The following is a 20,604-nucleotide window of genomic DNA, read 5'->3' on the forward strand; positions in this document are numbered from 1 at the left end:
TGTGTGTGTGTGTAAGATAGTGCTTGCTATGTAATAAAAAAAGTATTAATTTACTTCATTAAAATCTTTAGAAGGGAGGAAAATTTCTCCTTCTGATTTGATCTGTTCCTGCAACCTTACAAGGGTGGAAGGAGGAAAGGTCCCTCTAGATTTTCTGGAGAAAGGGAGTCATTGGGGAGACACCGGTTTAGGAATGGGGGACTTATGGTGTCCAGGTCGTGGTCCTCTGGAGTTTTTGAATCAATTAAAGCAAATAATGCTCTGTTTTCCACCAGGCCCAGCCGAGCGATTGGCCAAGGCCGGTCCCGTGACCACGAATTCCCTGCAATTTCGTCGGAGTCCTGGGTTTAATAGAGAGAGTCCCCATACGCTTGTATTTATCAGCAATATACAATTATAAAGGCCCAAATTTTAAAAAAAGAAAGAGAGCGAAATCTCCCCCTCCCAAAATCGTTCCATCGCATAAACCTGGGGGGGGCAGGAGGGGGGGTCCCTTCCGATCCTCCCTCCTGACGCCCCCCCCAGCAGGCCCCCTCCCCCACCATTGAAAGCCATGAATTTTGAATTTGAGAGGGAGATTGGGTTTATAAACAGCCAGCCATCGCTCGCCGAGTGTCTGACTTCCTTCCCCGCTGTCTTGGAGACATTTCAAACTTCATCAATCAAGGAGTCGACATTAATTCCTCCTCCTCCTCCTTTCGAGCAAATCTTCCCCAGCCTCCAGCCCGGCGCCTCCACCCTTCAGAGACCCGGGAGCCAAAAGCAAGCCGAAGATGGGCCTGCTCTGCTGCCACCGCCGCCGCTCCCCACCGCCCCCCCAGCCCCCGAGTTCCCCTGGATGAAAGAGAAGAAATCCGCCAAGAAACCCAGCCAATCCGCCGCGTCTCCTTCCCCGGCTGCCTCCTCCGTCCCGGCCTCGGGGGTCGGATCGCCTGCAGGTCGGTAAGCGTGTTGGGGGTGGGGGTAGAGTGTAGCTAGAAGACAGAGGGAGAAAGAGCAGCGGGGGAGGCCAAAAAAAAAAAAAAGCAGCAAGCCTGTTGGGGTTCCCTTGCTCGGTCAATTCTCAGTCAATTCTCGGGATGGGGAAGCAGAATGTCCCGCTGAGGCTCAGGCCTGGCCGCTGCCAGATTATTTTTTCCTACAGTAGATTTGGAAACTGGTTGGTGAAGAGTCCCCCCCCCCCCCCCATGGTAGAAGAAAAGGATTCGATTGAGGAATCTGTGTAGAGGAATGAGTGTTGTTGGGAATGAATCTGGGGCAGGTATAGATGCGATCCTCCTCCCTCTCGCAACCCGAGGAGGGCAAATTTGAGAGCTAGAAAGGAAAAGAGGTGAAGAACAATCTGTGAAAGCTCTCCCGGGGTTGAGTTGGAAAGTTCATTGGGAAAGGGTATCTGAGATTCTGGGAGAGAAAAGGAACAGCTCCCCGCCCTCTCTGTGGCCCGCAGCCGGCTCTGAATGCTTTGCCCTGACCCTGGCCAGGTCTGCCAGCGAGGGAGGGAGCGAAAAGAACCGAAGAGTAGTGAGAGCAAACCGTTTTGCTGGGGGTGCGGGTGGGAAAGGGAGGCTCCTGATATTGTTTTTGGAGGATGGGGTAGTCTTGATCTCTGCTGAACTGAAGTTGGGATGAAGACAGGACCCGCTGTGACGCCCAGCCTGCTTTTCAATAGATGGCCCGGGACTGCCCGACGCGGGCGGCGGCGGGGCGCGCAGGCTGCGCACCGCCTACACCAACACGCAGCTGCTGGAGCTGGAGAAGGAATTTCATTTTAACAAGTACCTGTGCCGGCCTCGTCGTGTGGAGATCGCGGCCTTGCTGGACCTCACCGAAAGGCAGGTCAAAGTCTGGTTCCAGAACCGGCGCATGAAACACAAGAGGCAGACGCAGCATCGAGAACAGCCCGACGGGGAGCCAACCTGCCCCGGTGTCCTAGAGGAAATTGGAGACCCAGCTGAGGAACCAGCGGCCAGCCCGGGAGGCCCCTCTGTTTCTCACGTGGTGCGGGAAGCCTGCCTTTATCCCGCCGAAGTCGCGCCGGGCCCCCCAGGCCCTGAGCCTTTGGCAGCTCACTTGGAGGGTGCGGGTGCTCAGAGCCCTGACTGCGCCCTGCGCAGAGCCGGCGGCCTGGAGCCGGAGTCATTGCCAGAAGACGCTTTTCCGGAGCGGCAGGATTCGCCTTTCCTGCCCGACCTCAACTTCTTTGCCGCCGACTCTTGTCTCCAGCTGTCCGGAGGCCTTTCCCCCAGTCTACAGGGCTCGCTCGACAGTCCAGTCCCCTTTTCAGAGGAAGAGTTGGACTTCTTCACGAGCACGCTTTGTGCCATAGACCTGCAGTTTCCCTAACCCGTTTCATCCCCCGACCCTTTCCACCCCCGTCCTCCACTGCCTCTGTTGGGAAAATCGAGCTTCCTCCACCCCAATTGCATTTACTTATGTGTTTTGCTAAAATTCAGGTATTATTGAATTAGTGTTTAATCTACTTCCCTTTTTGTTTCTCTTTTTTAAAATCACACAGAAAAACTCCGTTTGTTAGACTACTTCCAACGAAATCTCAGGAATAATTAAACTCTAGGGGGGGTTTCTTAAAAGGAATTAGAGGGACCTATTTTCCTCTTTTTTTTTTACGTTTTAGACTGTAGTTTATTTATTAAAATTCTTTAATAATAGGAAAAGGGGAAAGTATTTATTGTACATTATTTTCATAGATTAAATAAAATGTCTTTATAATATGAAAACGAGTGTTTGTGTTGGGACCCAGCCCTTCCCGGTCCCCAGGGCCCCTTCTCACTTCTCCAGGACCCATATGAGGTTGATCTGGTTCAGTGGCCCAAGCCGTGGCAAAGACCAGGGGCTGGCAAAGTCCGGGTGGTACAAAGGTAGCTCCGTTTGTTGGCCATTTCTTGACCCACGGCTCCAGGACGAGTGGGGGTTTCCTAGATGCTTGGTCACCTTGTCTCCAAACCGACAAGGTCCTGCACGAGGTTCCCAGTGACTCTGCTTAGAAATAAAGGTGGACGGTGGAAAGAGAGGGTGTGCTGTGAGCAGAAGAGGACGCAAGGAGAGGAAGCCTCAGGGACAGGCCTCGGGAAAGCAGAGTTTTTGCTTAATTAGGAGGGGGTCCAAGGGCTTCCCAGACTTCCATTCCCTAAGCCGGTGGAGGGGCTTTTTTAGGAACTTCAAAAGCCTGGGGACGCGAGGCCTGGGATGTGGAGCCAGACTTCCTAGGGGCTGTCGGTGGCCACGGAGTGGAGAAGGGTTTTCTTGAAAAGCTGGGCCCCTTGTCCAGAAATGGTAACAACTGGCCTCCAAGTGGACAAGAAAAGAGGCCGGATGAGAAAAGTGGCGAGGCCGAATACCGACGTTCCTAGGTCTGTGCTGTCAACCCGGGGTCCTGGGAATGGGAGAGCATCCCAGGAGCGGCGGGGCAACAGGACGAGGCAATCGGAAGGCGTTCAGGGAAGGAAGGAATAGCGAGGAGCGTGGGAGGGAGATGGGAATGCAAGGAAGATGCTCAAAATGGCGCTGGGGCCAGGCAGCCGGGAGGGCGAGGGAAGAGATTGTGGCGGCCATGACAGCCGCTGCTGGACGCGCTGCTGGACGGGTCCAGTCCCGGTCCGCCCCCCCCCCCCTTCTCCCTGCGGGATGTTCCAGATCAGAGGGAAGAAAAGAGAGCCTGGGAGCCGGATTTTTTTTTTTTTTTTAATGATCCCAATGGATGCTGAGGACCCGAGATGGAAGGAGAATCCGCGTGGGGTGTGGGAAGGAGGATGGCAAGTGGGGGTCTTGGGGCCTGGCTTGGCCTCGCCAAGTATGACTTTTTATCATGCGCTCTGGGATTTGAAGCCCGGCCAGAGCTTTCTCCAAATGCAGACCCACCTGTCTTGGCCAACAACTTCATTTGCCTTCTCAACACCAGTTCCTACACCCCCACCCCCCACACCGCGCCCTTCCTGGCTCCTGGTATAGCTGGTAAGCTCCCTGCAAGGATCGATCTCCCCCCATCTGCTTCCTGGTTTGTTCTCGCGAACATAGAGATTTAAAGGACCCTGGAAAGCCATTCATCGTCCTTCGGTTTATTTAATATTTCTCCGGCTCAGAAACAGACACCGCAGGGCTACCTCCCTGGCAGATGCTGCAGTTCTTTGAAAGCAGTTTATTTCCTGGGCCTCTTAGACTTTCCCCTGCACCAGCAGGATGGGGACTTAGAGTATCAGGCACCGAGAGGCAGCAACTGACAGAATAAGCCAAGAGCCAGCATAGGTGGTGACATATAGGACTAGGCAGGCCCAACGAGTATTTCTTTAACTGGCCCCTCAGTGCAGGAAGTACACATATTTTATTCAGCTGAAATTTAATCCCTTAAACTGTCTTAATATAGAATTCATCTCGTGCATTAAATAATCTTATGTCATGTTAAATTGCAGTTATTTCTTTCATAAATAAATTAATATAGAACAATTAGATGTGTTATTGTAATAATATCGTGTATCTTATTAGTTTATTTTCCCTCATAAAATATATAGGTATGAAATAAATTCAATATATTAAAGTAATAATACACAGCTTATTGGCTTGTGTGTTTATTTTCCCCATAAATAAGTGAATATACAATATATTAAAACCACACTATACATCTCATTGGGCTGCGTGTTTATTTCTCCATAAAATATGCCCACAGGCAGTGTTTAACATCTTAAAAATCACAGCACATAAGCTGTCTCTACACCAGCAAAATGAAAGAGACATTTCAGCTGGAGCTTTGATTTCTATGGACAGCCAAACTAGATAATTTGGTCTAATTAAAAATGCTCTTGCAGCTATAGCAGGTTGTTACAAAGATCAAGAATACCAGAAAGATCTCACTAATTAACCTCCTTCCAGCTTTCTTTGGTCAAAAGGAGAGCACCCTTTATCAATGCCAAAAAATGCAGGAGCTGCTGTGCTGGAAAGAAACCCCATCCAGGGATCATGGTCTGTGCTACTCAGGGGGCTCTGAGGCTCCCATGCTCTAGAGACTGGCTGCTCCATAGGCCAGCAGCATAAGCATTACCTCTGAGATAGTTAGAAATGCAGACCTACTAAATCAGAATCTTTAAATTATCAGGTCCCTAAGTGATTTATAGGCATATTAAAGTTTGAGAAGAAATGCTAGACCACAGTATCACTTTGCTTCTTGCCTTCTTCCATGCTTAAGAATTTTTAATCTATTTTATGTGGCTACTACCTTCCAATCTTTTAAATCCAAACCAGGAGCCCAAAGGGCAGGGAATCTCAGCTGCTGCCTGCATCAGTCCTGATTCCTCCTGCCAAATGACTGGAGATCCAAGAGAGTCCAGCCAAAGGCTCTATAGGTTTAGATTTATGCATTCCCACTTTCCTGGGGGTGAGAAGAAATAGGGAGATTCAGCATTTCCCTTGGCTAATTATTAGAGAGGAGTTGGGATTCTTTTTACAGGAAACAGATAAGGTTTTCTATTTCTGTTCTTTATTTCTTTTTTAAAAATATTTTAAAATTGTAGATAAACATAATGCTTTATTTTGTTTATTTAGCTTTATGTGGTGCTAGGGATTGAACCCAGGGCCTCACACATGCTAGGCAAGTACTCTACCACTGAGCTACAATCCCAGCCCCTCTGCTTCTATTCTTTCACAAACTCACCATCTCTGGTGATACCATCAAAGAATAAAGAGGCAATGTATTTCCAGAAGGAAATGACTCCCATCTTCAATCTCTCCACCCAAGCTAATGTCAAATCCAAGGGAATGCTTGCCAATGTGGGATTCATAAAGAGATGGGACTTGGGATGTTTGTGTTCCAGATGGTTTACTTTTTGCTGTTTTCTCTCTGGGGTCATCCTTTTTAGCTACAACTTTAACAGTTGGCTATGGAGAAGGAAGGGAAAGAGGAGTAGTTCCTAGATGGAGCAGTAAACCTGCCCATGGCAGCAGGCTACAGGACAGTGCCAGGCAGCTATACCCACTTCTCCCATCCATATTGGGGCAGGACATCTCCTGAGTTAGGACAAAATTATAAGTGGTCTGTAGCATAGACAGTTTATGAATTGACTGTGGTTGGACTGGGAAGGTTTCAGTAGAGACAAGAAAGCTGCTGGTCAATCTGCCCTACTGTTGGTGAATCATTCATATAAGAAGAATGGTTCATTAATATTATGGTAAAAGAAAGGACCATTAGCTCAAAGAATGACTTGCAATTGTGACAACCTGGAGTCATTTTTTAAAAAATTAATTTATGCCTGGTCAAGTCCCTTCCCCTCTCTGGATCTCAGTTTCTCTTCTGTGATGGAAATTGAAGAATTAAATATTTCTAATGTATTCTGCATTGATATATGCCCAGAGTATATTTGTTAGTTTTCACAATCAGTCCATTAAATATTTATAATGCTTGGAGTTATAGGCTCTTAAGTGACTCTTTGTGTTTGATAATAACCTACCTACTACTTTCCTGATTGGGACCATTTTAACAGATTTTAATTTGTATCTTTATACCCCAAATCATGCCCCCAATCATTAAAAGAGTAGAGAGAGAAATCTTTTCAACATGCATGTCATTGGGTGCAGTGTGATGTGTCAGGAATTCAATAAATATGAGTATACAGAAGTATTGTAGCCAAGTCTCTCTCTGGCTTTCATCCTCTGCCACCTTCCTCAATGTAAGGCTATACTTATTCTTTTTTAAAAGAGAGGAGGCCATTTTGAATAAAAAGAGCCACTAAACTTCTTATTTGACATGGTATAGTAGATTTTATCTGGTTACTAGGCATCAGGAGCATAGTCACAAATTCTGTTTTTCCCTGAATTCCTAATTCAGCCCTACTGACTTCTCCTAACCACTTTTCCTTCAGGTCACTGACAAGAACTGGCCCCACTGCATAATTCCTTGCTTTCAGTTAAGGGCAGAAGGTGGCTTCTAGGGTGTCTCTATGTCTCCTTTGTTTGCTGTGGCTGCTTTAGTCCAGATCCTACATTGACTTCTCCAGCCAAGCTCTGCTTTCCTGCCCATATACTCTTTCCACTCTCAGTGCTAAGAAAGGTAGTTAATGCTTGAAGGAAAACTAATAAACTACTCTCCTCAGTGAAAGGAGTCCCCTTAAAACCTTCTGATAGAGGTTGGGGGGTGTAGCTCAGTGATAGAGCTCCTGCCTATCTGTAGCATGTTAGAGGCCCTGGGCAAAACAACAACAACTACTAATACAACAACACCTTCCCTAACCCCCAACTACCACAGAAAAGTCACAGTATAGACAATCATTCAGATCCAAATTCAGCTTGACCAGTGTTTGATAAGGTTTCCAAAGTGGATATTTTGGTCCAAACTATCACATTTGGATAAACCTGGGTAAGTGGAAAATTATTTCAAATCTTCATGTCACTCTAATCTTTTCTTTTAGATCCCAATCAGGGTAGTGAATGTAGCTCAAAGTGGTACAGCACTTGCCTTGCATGTGTGAGGGAGGTTCTGAGTTCAATCCTTAGCACTGAAAAAAAAAAAAATTCCAATCATTATTTAATAATGCCTCCAATCGTTTTTTCAGGTCTTAGAAGTCAGGTTCAACCCTTTCCCCCTCTGGAACAGACATTAAGCCTCAGGAAAAAGAGACAACTTCTTTCCTAGCCAACTTTACCCAAATATTAGGAAAAAAAGGAAAGTTATTTCTAATATATTAGCCCGGCAGTTATTTCTAATATATTCAACTGTAAACCTTTCTGGTATAGTTTTAATAATTTGGGTGTCTTTATAGGCATAAATATTAGGCTTAAGTTTTCAAAAAAATTCTTCAGCTTAGAAGAAAATTCTTTGCCCAAATAAGCCAATCCACTCCATCCTCAATGAAATTTGCATATGATAAAGTACATGTTGTATAGTATATGGCGATATGTTGCATAAAAGAATAGCAATATATACTATTCTCCTATTGCATATTACCATATTTTAATACACTAGTTATATTAAAAAACAGAAGACTGACTCACACTATTTTGGAATGTGCATATAATGTTAGTATCATACATCTATAGAGTTTTCTATGGTTTATATTTTCTTGTTTGCTTTAATTCTACTAACAATGCAGGAAAGTAAGTAGTATTAAATCCATTCTTCTTCTAAGAGGCTAAGACTCAGAGAAGTCAAGAAATTTGTTTAGGGCTGGGGTTGTGGCTCAGAGGTAGAGTGCTTGCCTAGCATGCGTGAGGCACGAAGTTCGATCTTCAGCACCACATAAAAATTTTAAAAAATAATAAAGATATTGTGTCCACCTATAACTAAAAAAAATTTTTTTTTTAAAAAGTAAGCTTATTTAGCATTGAGGGCATAGATCAGTGGAAGAACATTTGCCTAGTTTATGTGAGCTTCCCTGGGTTCAGTCAGAGAGTCGGGGTGGAGGAAGAGGGAGAGAGAGAAAAGAGAAGGAAAGGGAAGGAAGGAACTTTTCGAGGGTCATAATGTTAAGAAATGGCCAAGCAAGGACTTGAACCCAAGTATTCTGTCCACAAACCTAGTAGTCATGTCATTACAATATGCGCTATTCATATTCTGAGATCCTAAACCAGATTCATGACAGTTCAATTGTCTGACATGAAAAGAAACAATAGTGAATTCAGATCCCATTTTCTCCCCAACAGCAACAATAAGCCATCTCTTGGGAAAAATTGTAACTCTGGATATCCTTCTAGTTTTGAAACTCCAACTTTTGATCTTGGGTTTGGCCTCCCCAAATTTAAACTAGGGAGAGCAGATAGAGAATCTTGAGGCCTAATGAAAGAACTGTTAGATTGTTCCTGCCAACCTCCCAACCTAAGAGCTGCCTCCACAGAAAGGAGCAAAAAGGTGTAAACTTCTTCCTCCACTCCCTCTGTACTGAGGATTGAATCCAGGGGGGCTTTACCACTGAACTACATCCCCAGGTCCCCAGTTGTTTTTTGTTTTTTATTTTGAGACTGGGTCTCCAGGCTGGCCTTGAACTTGCAGTCCTCCTGCCTCATTCACCTGGAAGAGTAGCTGGCAAAATCTAGGTGCAAACTTCTAACATATCCCTATTTTGATCGGAATGGTTTCCTCTGTCTCTATTTTTAGCATAAGGACCAATAATTCTCCAAGATAATTTCAGTTCTAAATATGCCTATGTTGGGCTGGGATTGTGACTCAGCGTAGAGCGCTCACCTAGCACAGGCAGGACCTGGGTTCGATCCTCAGCACTACATAAAAATAAAGGCATTGTGTTGTGTCCATCTACATCTAAAAAATAAATAAATATGCCTATATTCTCTATGTATATGTGTAAACTTATCATACAAACAAGGAAATCAACTTTAGGAGACTTGGGGACCTGATCTGTTTGGTTCTCACAGTTTTTTTTTTTTTTTGGGGGGGGCAGTAGGGATTGAACCCAGGACCTCATTCATGCTAAGCAGGTACTCTACCACCTGAGCTATATCCTCAGTCCTCTCAGTCCCTTGAGATGGTGCTGGGAAAGTCAATAGAGATTTTGGAAAGTTTTAATACCTGCAATAAGAAGGAAGGTGGTGAGACTCAGGGATAAATTGGAGGGCATAGGGAATTTGGAGAACGGAGACCAAAGTAATCACTGCCACTATAATTTGAGGTACTTTTATTTTCTTTCTCCCCTCCCTTCCTCCCTCCTTTCCTTTCTTCCTTTCTTTCCCCGTTTCTTCCTTTCTCTTTTCATTCTTTAGTACTAGGGATCAAATTCAGGGCCTCATGCATGCTAGGTGGATACTGTCCACAGAACTATACCCCAGCCCCCCTCTTTTCTTCCTGTTAATAATGACAGATTGTTGGTGACTTCAGCTGCTATAGGAGGAGTGCATTTCCTCAACTCCCAGACAGATTTGCATAGTTTTATCAAACAGATTTGCAATTTATTTTTTCCTTTAGACTCAAATTGGTCCCTTAATTAGGAGGGCAAGGGATGGGGTGAGAAGGTTCTCCCTGGGATGAAGGAAAGATGGAGAGGGAAGTTTCATCTCTCAGAAACAGGGCAACCAGGTCAGATATAGGCCTTGCTCAGATTTGGGGTTAGAAGACAAACCTTAGTTCCCTACACCTGAGGTCTCAGGAGAGAGAGAGAAAGACTGGGTGGTATATCACAATCCTGTAATTCCAGAGATTCCAGAGGCGGAGGCAGAAGGATTCCAAGTTTGAGGGCAGCCTCAACAATTTAGTGAGGCCTTGAGCAATTTAGTGAGTCTGGGACCCTGTCTCAAAATTAGAAAACAAGAAATAAAAAGGATATAGCTCGGTCGTAAAAATGCCTCTGGGTTCTATCACCAGTATTTACAAAAGTAATTAAGTAAGTGAATAAATAAATAAATAAGAAAACTTCAGGATTAACTACAAACTATCTCCCAGAGAGGTGGAATAGAAAGAAATCTGCTTGCTCCTACCTCAGTAATCCTTTTCTCTTCAATTCTTCTGTACACCACTCTCCCCATCTCAATTCTTTCTTTTGTCTGCCCTCATCCCTTTGACACGTGAACATTCTCTCACCTTCCCCCACTGCATCTCTCTTAAAGAAGTTATGAGTGGGATCCCCTGCCCACAACTTGTCTGTGTCTGAGGAAGAACACCTGTGAAATGGGAAGGGGGACTGGAATTCTGTGAAGTGCTTTGAGCTCCTTCCTAGTTGGGGGCTAAGGGAGCTCACAGTGTGATTCTGGAGATACCGAGTAGAAAGCAGGAGGGGCAACTATAGGGACAGTGTAAGGACAAGAAGGAGGAATGGGAGCCAGAAGATGGAGACACAGAGATTGAGAGAGACAATTTTGGAGTCCTTTGTGAAGGAATGAGTGCATACCTGCCCTTTAGGGGGTGGGGAAACCTGAGACATTTTGAAGGTCCTCTGTGGGCCTGTACCACCTGCTTCCCCTTCCTCTCCTGAGCTCACTTGTTTACAGAGATCCCTCCCTGAACTCTTGCCCTCCTGGACTTGCCCTAGCTCTGGCCCCAGGACTCTGGTCAGGCAGACACCCTGACAGGTTACAAATGAGTGTGGGTGTTGGATTGCTCTAAGCTCTTGTCCTCAGAGTCTGGAGGAGGAGGAGGAGAATCAACGTGTGTCTACTTAATGTCTACTTAAGAGCTCTTCTAGTTTCATCCAGGGTCCTAGAGAGCAAGCAAGACACTTCCTGTTGTTTTTCGCCAACTCTAATGCAGCAGACATGCCGAGCAGAAAGAGGTGAGGCTCCACTCCTTACCCTCAGAATTGAGAGTCCCAGCTGGGCACAGTGGCATGCCTGTAATCCCAACAACCCAGGAGACTGAAGAAAGAGGATCATGAGTTTGAGGCCAGCCTCAGCAATTTAGCAAGGCCCTAATCAACTTAGTGAGATCCTGTTTCAAAATAAAAATTAAAAGGGCTGGAGATTTAGCTCAAGGATAGAGTGCCCCTGGGTTCAATCTCTGGTATTAAAAAAAAAAGAAGTCAAAGTAGTCTCAGGAACTCTGCACTGATTTTCTCATTCTCTGAGGAAACTTCCTTTATGTATTCTAGAACATTCATGGAAATTTGAGTAATCTTCAACACTTAATTGGTACTGAATTTATAGATTTGTGGCTAGGGATTTTTTTTTTTAAAGGACATGGAGGGTGGTGAAGGAGAGAAGGGGTAGGAGGGAACCAGAGTTCAGGGCCTCCACTAGTTTTAAACATTTTGGAAAGAAAATAAAAATCCCCCTCCTTTTCACCCCCCTGTAAACATCACCTAGCTCTGCTCATTCTGGTTCTCTGGAGAGATATAGGGAGTTATTTAAGTCTGAGTGAGTGAGCCAGCTACAGCTATGGATGGCTAGAGAGAGGATAAATACATCTAGCAAGATGAGTTGATGGATAGGTAGGGAACGAATATAAATATGGAGAGAGATGGACGAACAGAGAGATGGATTGAGACAGAGAGAATATAAAGAGAGGCTGAGGGAGAGAAATGGATGCGTGAATGAGGAGAGAGCATTTATGCAGAGAGATGGAGAGAGGCATGGGGCGTTTTTCATCCTCCTCCCCACATTTCTATATCCCTGGCTTGCTCCCTTGAAATGCCATTTTCCCACCCCTCGCTTAATGAATTATTTCTCTGGATTCTAGACCCTGCCTCACACCCTTAGGTGTTTTTCCGCCCCACCCCACCCCCTCTTCACAGTCATCCATTTGGCCCAAGATAACATACCTCACCCCACTGTCCTAGCTCATCACCCCAAGACAAATTAGGAGAAACAAAACCAGAGTGGGAATTCTGGGCAAAGTAAAGAAGCTAGGTTCTCCACCTCCAGGTCTACAGCCTTGGGGGAGGCTTCTTTTAGGGGTGGGAAGATCGAGGGGCAGCTGGGTTGAATTTGTCCAAATCTAATAACCCAGAGCCTATTGAAGGCCTTGGGGGTTGGGAGGGGAGAAAAGTCTTGAATATTCTTCAAACTTTCCCCCCCCACTCCCTCTGGTCCCTTCTTTCCAAAAGTCTTTGAAGAAAGATGTTTTTGACGCTTCCATGTCGCTCTCAGATGGATGGGCTGCCGGTGATTGAAGTGTCTTTGTCATGCTAATGCTTGGGGGCTGATGGATGGGCGCTGGGGCTGCCAAACTCTGGCCCTCTTTGCCCATTGGCCTGGGAGAGATCACATGTGCCCCCCTACCCCCACTCCCTACCCCTTTCCTAGGGGAGCTCTGGCCCAGGCGATCTGGCCCAGGCCATGGATGCAAGCCTCATCGCTGTGACATACTGCCGAAAGGTTGTAGGGCAAGAGGGTGTCTCCCCGAAAAGGGCCGACCCTCCTGCGGCCTCCACGCATGGACTATAATAGGATGAACTCCTTCCTAGAGTACCCACTCTGTAACCGGGGACCCAACGCCTACAGCGCCCACAACGCCCTAACCTCCTTCCCCACCAGTTCGGCTCCTGCCATTGACAGCTACGCAGGCGAGGGCCGCTATGGTGGGGGGCTGCCCAGCCCTGTGCTGCAGCAGAACTCGGGCTATCCCGCCCAGCAACCGCCTTCAGCGCTGGGGGTGTCCTTTCCCAGCTCCGCGCCCTCAGGGTATGCCCCGGCCTCCTGCAGTCCCAGCTATGGGCCTTCTCAATATTACCCTTTGGGTCAATCGGAAGGAGATGGAGGCTATTTTCATCCATCCAACTACGTTGCCCAGCTAGGGGGCTTGCCCGACAGCTACGGAGCGGGTGGAGCCGGCCCTGGGCCATACCCTCCGCCACAGCCCCCTTATGGGAACGAGCAGACCGCGAGCTTTGCACCGGCCTACGCTGATCTCCTCTCCGAGGACAAGGAATCATCATCTTGCGCGTCAGAACCCAGTACCCCCACGGCCCGGACCTTCGACTGGATGAAGGTTAAGAGGAACCCACCCAAGACAGGTAGGGCTCAGACGTGGCCACCCCCCTTTCCCGGGCTGAGGCAGCTTAGTTGTCCCTGCACTGAGGTGTCTTGTTCCTGGGATGGGTTCTTTTCTCTCAGCCGTTCTGGTAGAGGCAGGTAAGCGTACTCCGCCAGATCAGGTGAGATCTTTCCATCTAGCAAGTGCAGGGCCACCCCCAAGAGTAGGTCTTCATACACATCCCACTTGCTGATCTGTTCGCCCAATATGGGGGCCCAGGATCCGCTGCGTTGGGCTGGGGGTGGAAGTATGGGAAAGGTTGCTCCGCATTTGAAGATCACCACCAGGCTGCCTGGTGATCCGTAGGGACTTTGAGAACTAGGGACAGAATGCTGACTGAGGGTGTACAGCTACTTTGGGAGGAGCGGAGGGGAGGGAGAGAGGTGAGAGAACTGACGTGGCCTTTCTTCCCGCCCCGCCCCTAGCGAAGGTGTCGGAGCTGGGACTGGGCGCAACCGGCGGCCTCCGCACCAACTTCACCACGCGGCAGCTGACTGAGCTGGAGAAGGAGTTCCATTTCAACAAGTACCTGAGCCGGGCCCGGAGGGTGGAAATCGCTGCCACCCTGGAGCTCAATGAAACGCAAGTCAAGATTTGGTTCCAGAACCGGCGCATGAAGCAGAAGAAGCGCGAACGGGAGGGAAGCCGAGTGCCGCCAGCTCCTCCAGGTTGCCCCAAGGAGGCAGCGGGAGATGCCTCGGACCAGTCGACAGGCACCTCCCCGGAAGCCTCACCCAGCTCCATCACCTCCTGAACTGAACTTTTCAACCCGCGGGGCTTCCAGCACTGTAGAGCCCTAGTCCAGTCCTCCTCTGTCCTTCCCCAACTTCACTGCCCTGGTGATCCTTGCCAAGTCTGGGACACCAGTTTAGATGGGGATGGGGACTGGGGGAAGATTTTTCTCAGATCTGGGAAGAGAGTAGATTGATGGCTTGGGGATCCTACAGGACTGGGGGCCTGAGAAATACCCAACCTGTCAAAGGTGGAGGGACTGGATGGGCTTTCCCCTGCCTTTGACCTGGGGATCCACGCAATGGCAAGAATGAGGATGAGAGCCCATCCTCCTGGGTTCTCCTTTCCCTTCCAACTTTTGGCTATTCAGTTCAGTGCCTTTAAGCTTTGAGGATGCTCCTCATGCACTCTTATCCTGACTCCTCTTTCTAGGCCTGGGATAGAGAGAAGGCCTTGGATTTTCTTAAGTAGGTGGTATTTGAGTGCAGATGTATTATTATCAGCAACCCTAAATCTCAGTCCTTAATACAGTTACCCCAAAACTACAATAGCATCAGCTCCCTTGTGAAAGACCAAAAAGCTCCCCATCTAACCCTATTAACCCTTTCCTGGCACATTTGTATTGCACTAACACAGCCTCCAGAGGTTGTTTTCTGAGACCTGCCTCCTCCTATTAATGACCTCATTACTAAATCACCAAAGTGTTTTGAAACTTGGTATGCCAGAGACTTCTGGAATACTGTGCAAGGCCTGCTCTCAGCAAGCCTCAACTAGGAAGGCACAGGCATGCCCCTACTACATTCCCCCTATTTATTGTCTCCTGGAAAACCCAGGAATCTCGACCCCATCTCCATTCCTACCCCTGGGGGCCTTCCCCCACTTGGAGGCATACCTCTTTACCCCAGGGAGGCTCAGGTATAGTGAGAGCTCCCAGCAACTTCAAACATTTCTCTGAACTTTGGAGACATTCATTTCTCTGAACCTTGGAGACAGTGGAGACACCATTTAAGTTTCTGGAAAACTGAGCCCCAAACAAGCCAGGTTCTCTCTGTACCTCCAACTACCTCATTTCAATAAAGTCTGTGTTTTCTCTGCTTCCTTCTGGCTTCCCTTACACTTAAAAGGTGAGGAAAGAGTTGGGTTAGCTGGTTGGGTTGGAAAGAGTTGAGGTTTATCTCAGTTGGATACAGAGAAGGACTTACTGGAGGTGAGCTTAAGGTGAATTGGGCCTCAGGCACCTAGAGCAATGGTTAGTGCACTGGTGATTGGGAGAACCAGGAAAAATGGAGGAAGCCGAGAGGTGAGACAGTACTGAGATGTTCTTGAGAGAAGGGGAGGAATAGAGAACAGATCTGTTTGCAGAGGACAAAAAGATGGAGTAAGAGGAGGGGGAAATGTGGGGGAAAGCAGAGGAAACAGTACCTTTTCCCTTTCCTGAACTCCCTCCTGTCCAGACTTGGGCCTGGCAGACAGTGGACCCCCAGGAGATCTTAGCTGAAGAAGTGAAGCAGGATAGGGATGGGGTGGTGTGATGCCTTCCCTCTTATTCTTGCTCAGCGACAGGATGGGTCGCTGAACAATTCCCGACTGGCACACAAATAAATATCCTCCCCTCAAACCAGTGCCTTTCCTAACAGCGATTCAACCGGATTTTGGGAGTCCCAGCGGTCACTAGAGACGGGTCACAGCCGGCTCGCCTTCAAGCCTTCAAATGCCTTTCTGTCGGGGCTCAAGGTGAACGCCCTCCGTCTCAGGCGTTGGAGAGCAGGAAGGAGGTGGCCACGAAAGGGCCGCGTGGGGTGGGGTGCGGGCCAAGGGGAGGTGGCCCGAGATGAGGTGGGGGAAGGTCGCCGAGGTAAGCCGGACCGGCGCTGACCTTTTTACCTCGATGCGCCTCTGGGCTGGCCAAACAAGCCAGCAGCGCGCCCGCGGGGGCTGCTATTGTCTCTGGGCTGGTCCCACCCGCAAACCTTTGGTGGGCGGAGGCGGGGAGCCTCAGGAAACTCTGCAGCGGCCAACAAACCGCCATCGCTCACTCGCCTGGCGGTGCCTTGGAGATGACGCGGGCCTCTGGGCTCCAGGCCCGGGTTTATTGATTCCGGTCACCCTGGGAGCCTCTGTACTACCCAGGGCCAGGATAGCACTGCTGGGCTGCAGGAGTGACTAAGGCTCAGGCGTCTTATCTAGTGCCCCCCACCATCTGTTTAAATTCGCGACCTTTGAAAGGAAGAGAGGCAGAGTGGCAGAGAGAAACGTGTATGTGGAGTGTATATAAGCAACGCCAAGCATTTACTTCCTCATGAAATTGGTGTCAGCATTATCAATAATTGCACAGCCCAGCTGGAGAGGAAGAGAAGAGTTTTGCAAGAGGAAGTTTAGTTTTCTCGGAGGCTGCTTTCTTGCCCTCTGTCTTAAAAAAAAAAAAAAGCCTCTATTAACTTTTTTTTTCTGCATTTAATAGAAGTAGCCACCAAGCTTGGCTTCCCTAAAAGGGTCACCTTGGCAGAGGGGCAGAGCAAGTGTCTTTGGAAGCAAAACTTCCCTTGCTTGGAGCCAGTAATATGAGCTGGTAGAACCTTCTGGTTGGGGTGTTTGTAGATCCTATAAACTTCATCCACTTTGGACAGGTGGGCAGAAAGGCAGGTGGAGGAAGGAGCAGTGGTTAGAGCAAAACTGGATCATAAGGATGGTGATCTCGGGTCACAGACTGGGGATGACAGGTCCTGAGTGAGGGGGCAAATGGAGGGGTCAGTAGAAAAAGGAGAAGGCTGGTGCATTTGAATTTTGGTCATAGCAGAAGGAAACATCAGATTCCTCCAGGGAAGGTTGAGGGGCAAATCAATTCTTCATTATCCCAGAGACAAGCTGGACACAACCCACAATGAATCAGCCTTCCATCTCTTTACATGTAGAGATTCAGGTGTCTTCCTGATTTTGCACTCTCCTGCTTGAATCACACTTCCAATCTGGTACACCCCCCCCCCCCCCAGTAGATCTACAGGAAGACTTTTATTTGGAGCAAGAAAAGCTCACTGCATATTTTTCTACCATAAATGACAAAGAAGAGGATGATAAACAAACAAAAACACCATTTGCTCCTATTGACCCAAATAGAAGATCTTCATTGAACTTTCCAGAACAGATGCCAGAATGCTTCACTCATACACTCTTCCCTGCCTTTTCAGATATATACTTTATATTTGTAAAAATTCAAAGCCTCCACTCCCATACTTCCATTACCAGATCTGAAAAAAAAAATCTCCAGTTTGAAAATAAAAATCTTTAGAGGATTTTTCTTTTCTGTCTTAGTTCTTCATGAGAAGGAGAATTCTTAGGGCTGGTTGAACGTTTGTCAGGTTTCCTAAGGAACACTGCCCTTAACCCCTGGATGCCAGGTTTGGGGGATAATCAGGCTCTACTTCTCCCAACTCACCACACCATCTGTTTCTCAGCCCCAAGTGTGAACTTCTCTTTCATTTGCCTTTTCCCTCAGCGTTTGTTCTCTCAATGTGAGGTCCTTTGATCTCCTTAACCAGAGAGAAAGAGATTTCTTAAACCCAGAAGTTCCTAGACACATTCCTTGTGTCTGTGTCATGGGCTGCTGGTCAGGAGTTAGTGGGATGGGGTAGAAGAAAGAGTGCAGATGCAGAGGCTCAGAGACTTCTGATGACTGAGATGAAAGGTATCAAGACTAACCAGAGAGGAGGACCAAGGAATTGGGGAAAATGTTTAGAATACCTATAGTTCAAATCTAAGCCCTCTTATTAGCCTTATGGTCATAGGCAAGTTACTTAATTCCCTGTGCCCAGTTTAATTATCTGTAAAAATGAGGATAATGTTGGTATCCATTTCACAGGGCTAATGCTATGATTAAATAAGTTCATATGTGTAAAATACTTGGAATGTACCTTAATAAGTAAATGTGAGCTGTAATAGCAACAATTATTATTGTTATTATTGGTGTTAGGGATCCATCCTAGGGCCTCACATGTGCTTGGCAAGCACTCTGTCACTGATTTATGTCCTTATCCCAATTATTAACATTGTTATTATTGTTATTATTGGTACTGGGGATTGAACCAGGGGCACTCTTCCACCGAGCTACATCCCCAGCCCTTTTTATTTTTTATTTTGACACAGGGTCCCAACTAAGTTGCTTAGGGCTTCACTAAATTGCTGAGGCCCACCTTGAACTTGCAATACTCTTGCCTCAGCCTCTGGAGTCACTGGGATTACAGGTGTGCATCACCACGCCCAGCCATTTATTATCATTATTTGCATACATATGTTTCCTTTCCTTTCAAAAGTCCCCAATCTAACCATATCTTATACTCCTATCTTGCTTGATCCCTGTTGGTGTATGGGGCTAGAGATAGGTAGAGATTCCCTTTGACTGCTGAGAACACTTTAGGTCATCTGGCAGAGACCCTCCCTTTTTCTGGTCTCACTTTCCTCACCTGTGGAAGAGGAGAGCTGTGTTGGACTCAAAGTCTTCTCCTCCTTTTGTGCTAAGGGAAGATGGACAAGAAGTCTTGAAGGCAAATATTTCAAGTTCCTGATGTAACCCTGTGAAGGGAAAAGGTCTGAACTATGATTTAACTTTCAGCATGGTCCCCTTGTATTACCTGGGTGATTTCACGCTAGTCTTGAGAAAAGAATTCCACTGCTGTGCTTTCATTTCTCCAAGTATAAAATGGAAGATGTTGAATACTGAATGACAAATATTAAAAGTACTTAGAATGCTACCTGGCACATGGCTAAAGATTCAATTTAAAAATTCCTGCTTTATATATTCACACAAGACCTTTTTTGTTTGCATTTGTGTGTTTGTTACTGAGGATCGAGCCCAGAGGTACTTAGCCACTGAGCTACATCCCCAGCCCTTGTAATTTTTTATTTTGACACAGGGTCTCACTAAGTTACTTAGGGCCTTGCTAAATTGCTGAGGCTGGCTTTGAACTTGTGATCCACCTGCCTTAGCCTCCCAAGTCACTGGGATTACAAGTGTGTGTCACCATGCCCATCCAGAAAAGACATTTTTTGATTACCTTCTTATCTTCTTATTTTTTTTTATCTTGATGTGACAGAAGCAGACATCCTGCAGCATCCATTCCCCTATATTGCACCAGCAGACCCACCTGACATCAAGAACATAGGTCTTGCTGCCAGGGAATAAAACTATTATGAATCAAAGTATTCTGGGAAGACCCTCAGAGTACATGTGGTATCAAAATGAAGTTTGTTTTTGACAGGACAGCCTCATTGCATAACTCTGGGAGCACATTCTCATTGTAGTCCAAGAGACTGGCACCTCCTGCAGTTGTACCAGATGATTTTTTTTTCCTTGGTAACTCAATTCTGGCTCCAAGGACTTCTTTGCACGACTTCCATAGTATGACTCAACCACAGTATCCCAGATGCTTCAGGTTTTGATATTTCCCTGGCTCTCAAAATGCTTTATATAATCAGAGCATGACCTGGGTGGGACAGGAATTAAAGATACAAAATATTTAATGTTCAGTCACTGAATAAGAGGGAGGCTCAAATAACTGCAAACTTTAGCTCAAAGACTGACCATCAGAACCTCATCCACTGTCTTTCTCTTCTTTGGAAAAGAAATAGATCAGATTACTTGAGAAAAGAATTTCACAGGAAGTCAGGATGCTTGAGTTTACTCTACCAAGGACCTCCTTTGAGCACTTAGGTGAATCACCTGACCTCTCTGAGCCCGTTTCCCCTGTATTTAATAGAAACTGAATTATCCCACTGAAGCTCAACTCATCCTTTCCTCTGAAAATAGAAGAGATAGGTAAGAAAGAACGGAAACTTGGTAGGATATTGGGGGGGGGGGGCAGGGAAACACCCTGTTGAATATACTCTACTGGCCTAGTGAGAACTAATTAAAATCACTCTCTACATTTCCTTCAGGCTCTTAAGATCACTGGCCTGGGTCCAGATTATTCAGAGCCCTGGAGCCCTTTGGGCCTGAAGGGGAAATGAGGAGGGAGGGAGATCCAGAAAGCATGCTCCTTAGAGGCCAACTCCTCCCTCCAGTTTATTCTGGCCTGACAGTTCCATTTCAACCCCCACCTTGGAGATGGGGCAGCTCAGTATTTACTCAGCCAGAAGGTTTGCCCAGAAGCCTGGCCTCCCCAGCCTGTCCTTGCTGGCTCTGCTCTGTCGCCCCCGCCCCCTTTCCTTCCCGGTTCATGGAGAGTTCAGCCCTGGAATGGTTTGCAGCCCCCCACTCTCTGGCCTGGCTCTGTTGGAGCTGCCTGTCCAAGGGATTGCTGAGGCCAGAAGGGCAGGGGAAGGGCCCCAGTCCTGAGGTCATGCCCTGGTCTCTCCACTCTTGCTGGACTAGCGGCCTGGGCCTCCTAGAGGACAGACTACTCAGTGAATGATTGTCTTTGGGGGAAAGGAGAGCATGGAGATGGACTAAAAATGGAACTTCTGGGTTG

At 47.1% G+C, this 20,604-nt stretch overlaps 2 protein-coding genes across 2 annotated transcripts; both read left to right on the forward strand.

Moving 5' to 3' along the window:
* Positions 1-552: 552 nt before the first annotated feature.
* Positions 553-2,673, forward strand: Hoxb2 (homeobox B2). The gene is made up of 2 exons (XM_027924767.2): positions 553-938; positions 1,670-2,673. Exons 1-2 carry the CDS (start codon positions 554-556, stop codon positions 2,341-2,343), a joined length of 1,059 nt encoding a protein of 352 aa, XP_027780568.2. The 5' UTR covers position 553; the 3' UTR covers positions 2,344-2,673.
* Positions 2,674-12,811: 10,138 nt separating this feature from the next.
* On the forward strand, positions 12,812-14,165 carry Hoxb1 (homeobox B1). Its single transcript, XM_027924793.2, has 2 exons — positions 12,812-13,391; positions 13,837-14,165. Exons 1-2 carry the CDS (start codon positions 12,812-12,814, stop codon positions 14,163-14,165), a joined length of 909 nt encoding a protein of 302 aa, XP_027780594.1.
* Positions 14,166-20,604: the final 6,439 nt, after the last annotated feature.

Source organism: Marmota flaviventris, chromosome 17 (genome assembly GCF_047511675.1).
Source record: "Marmota flaviventris isolate mMarFla1 chromosome 17, mMarFla1.hap1, whole genome shotgun sequence".
NCBI classification, from domain to species: domain Eukaryota; kingdom Metazoa; phylum Chordata; class Mammalia; order Rodentia; family Sciuridae; genus Marmota; species Marmota flaviventris.

What these genes read in the sequence shown, in the direction of transcription:
- Hoxb2 (XM_027924767.2), top strand. Translation starts at nt 554, where the DNA reads ATGAATTTTGAATTTGAGAGGGAGATTGGGTTTATAAACAGCCAGCCA. An exon ending in GGGGGTCGGATCGCCTGCAG is followed by an intron (nt 939 to 1,669) that starts GTCGGTAAGCGT and finishes GCTTTTCAATAG; the next exon opens with ATGGCCCGGGACTGCCCGAC.
- Hoxb1 (XM_027924793.2), top strand. Translation starts at nt 12,812, where the DNA reads ATGGACTATAATAGGATGAACTCCTTCCTAGAGTACCCACTCTGTAAC. An exon ending in GAGGAACCCACCCAAGACAG is followed by an intron (nt 13,392 to 13,836) that starts GTAGGGCTCAGA and finishes CCCCGCCCCTAG; the next exon opens with CGAAGGTGTCGGAGCTGGGA.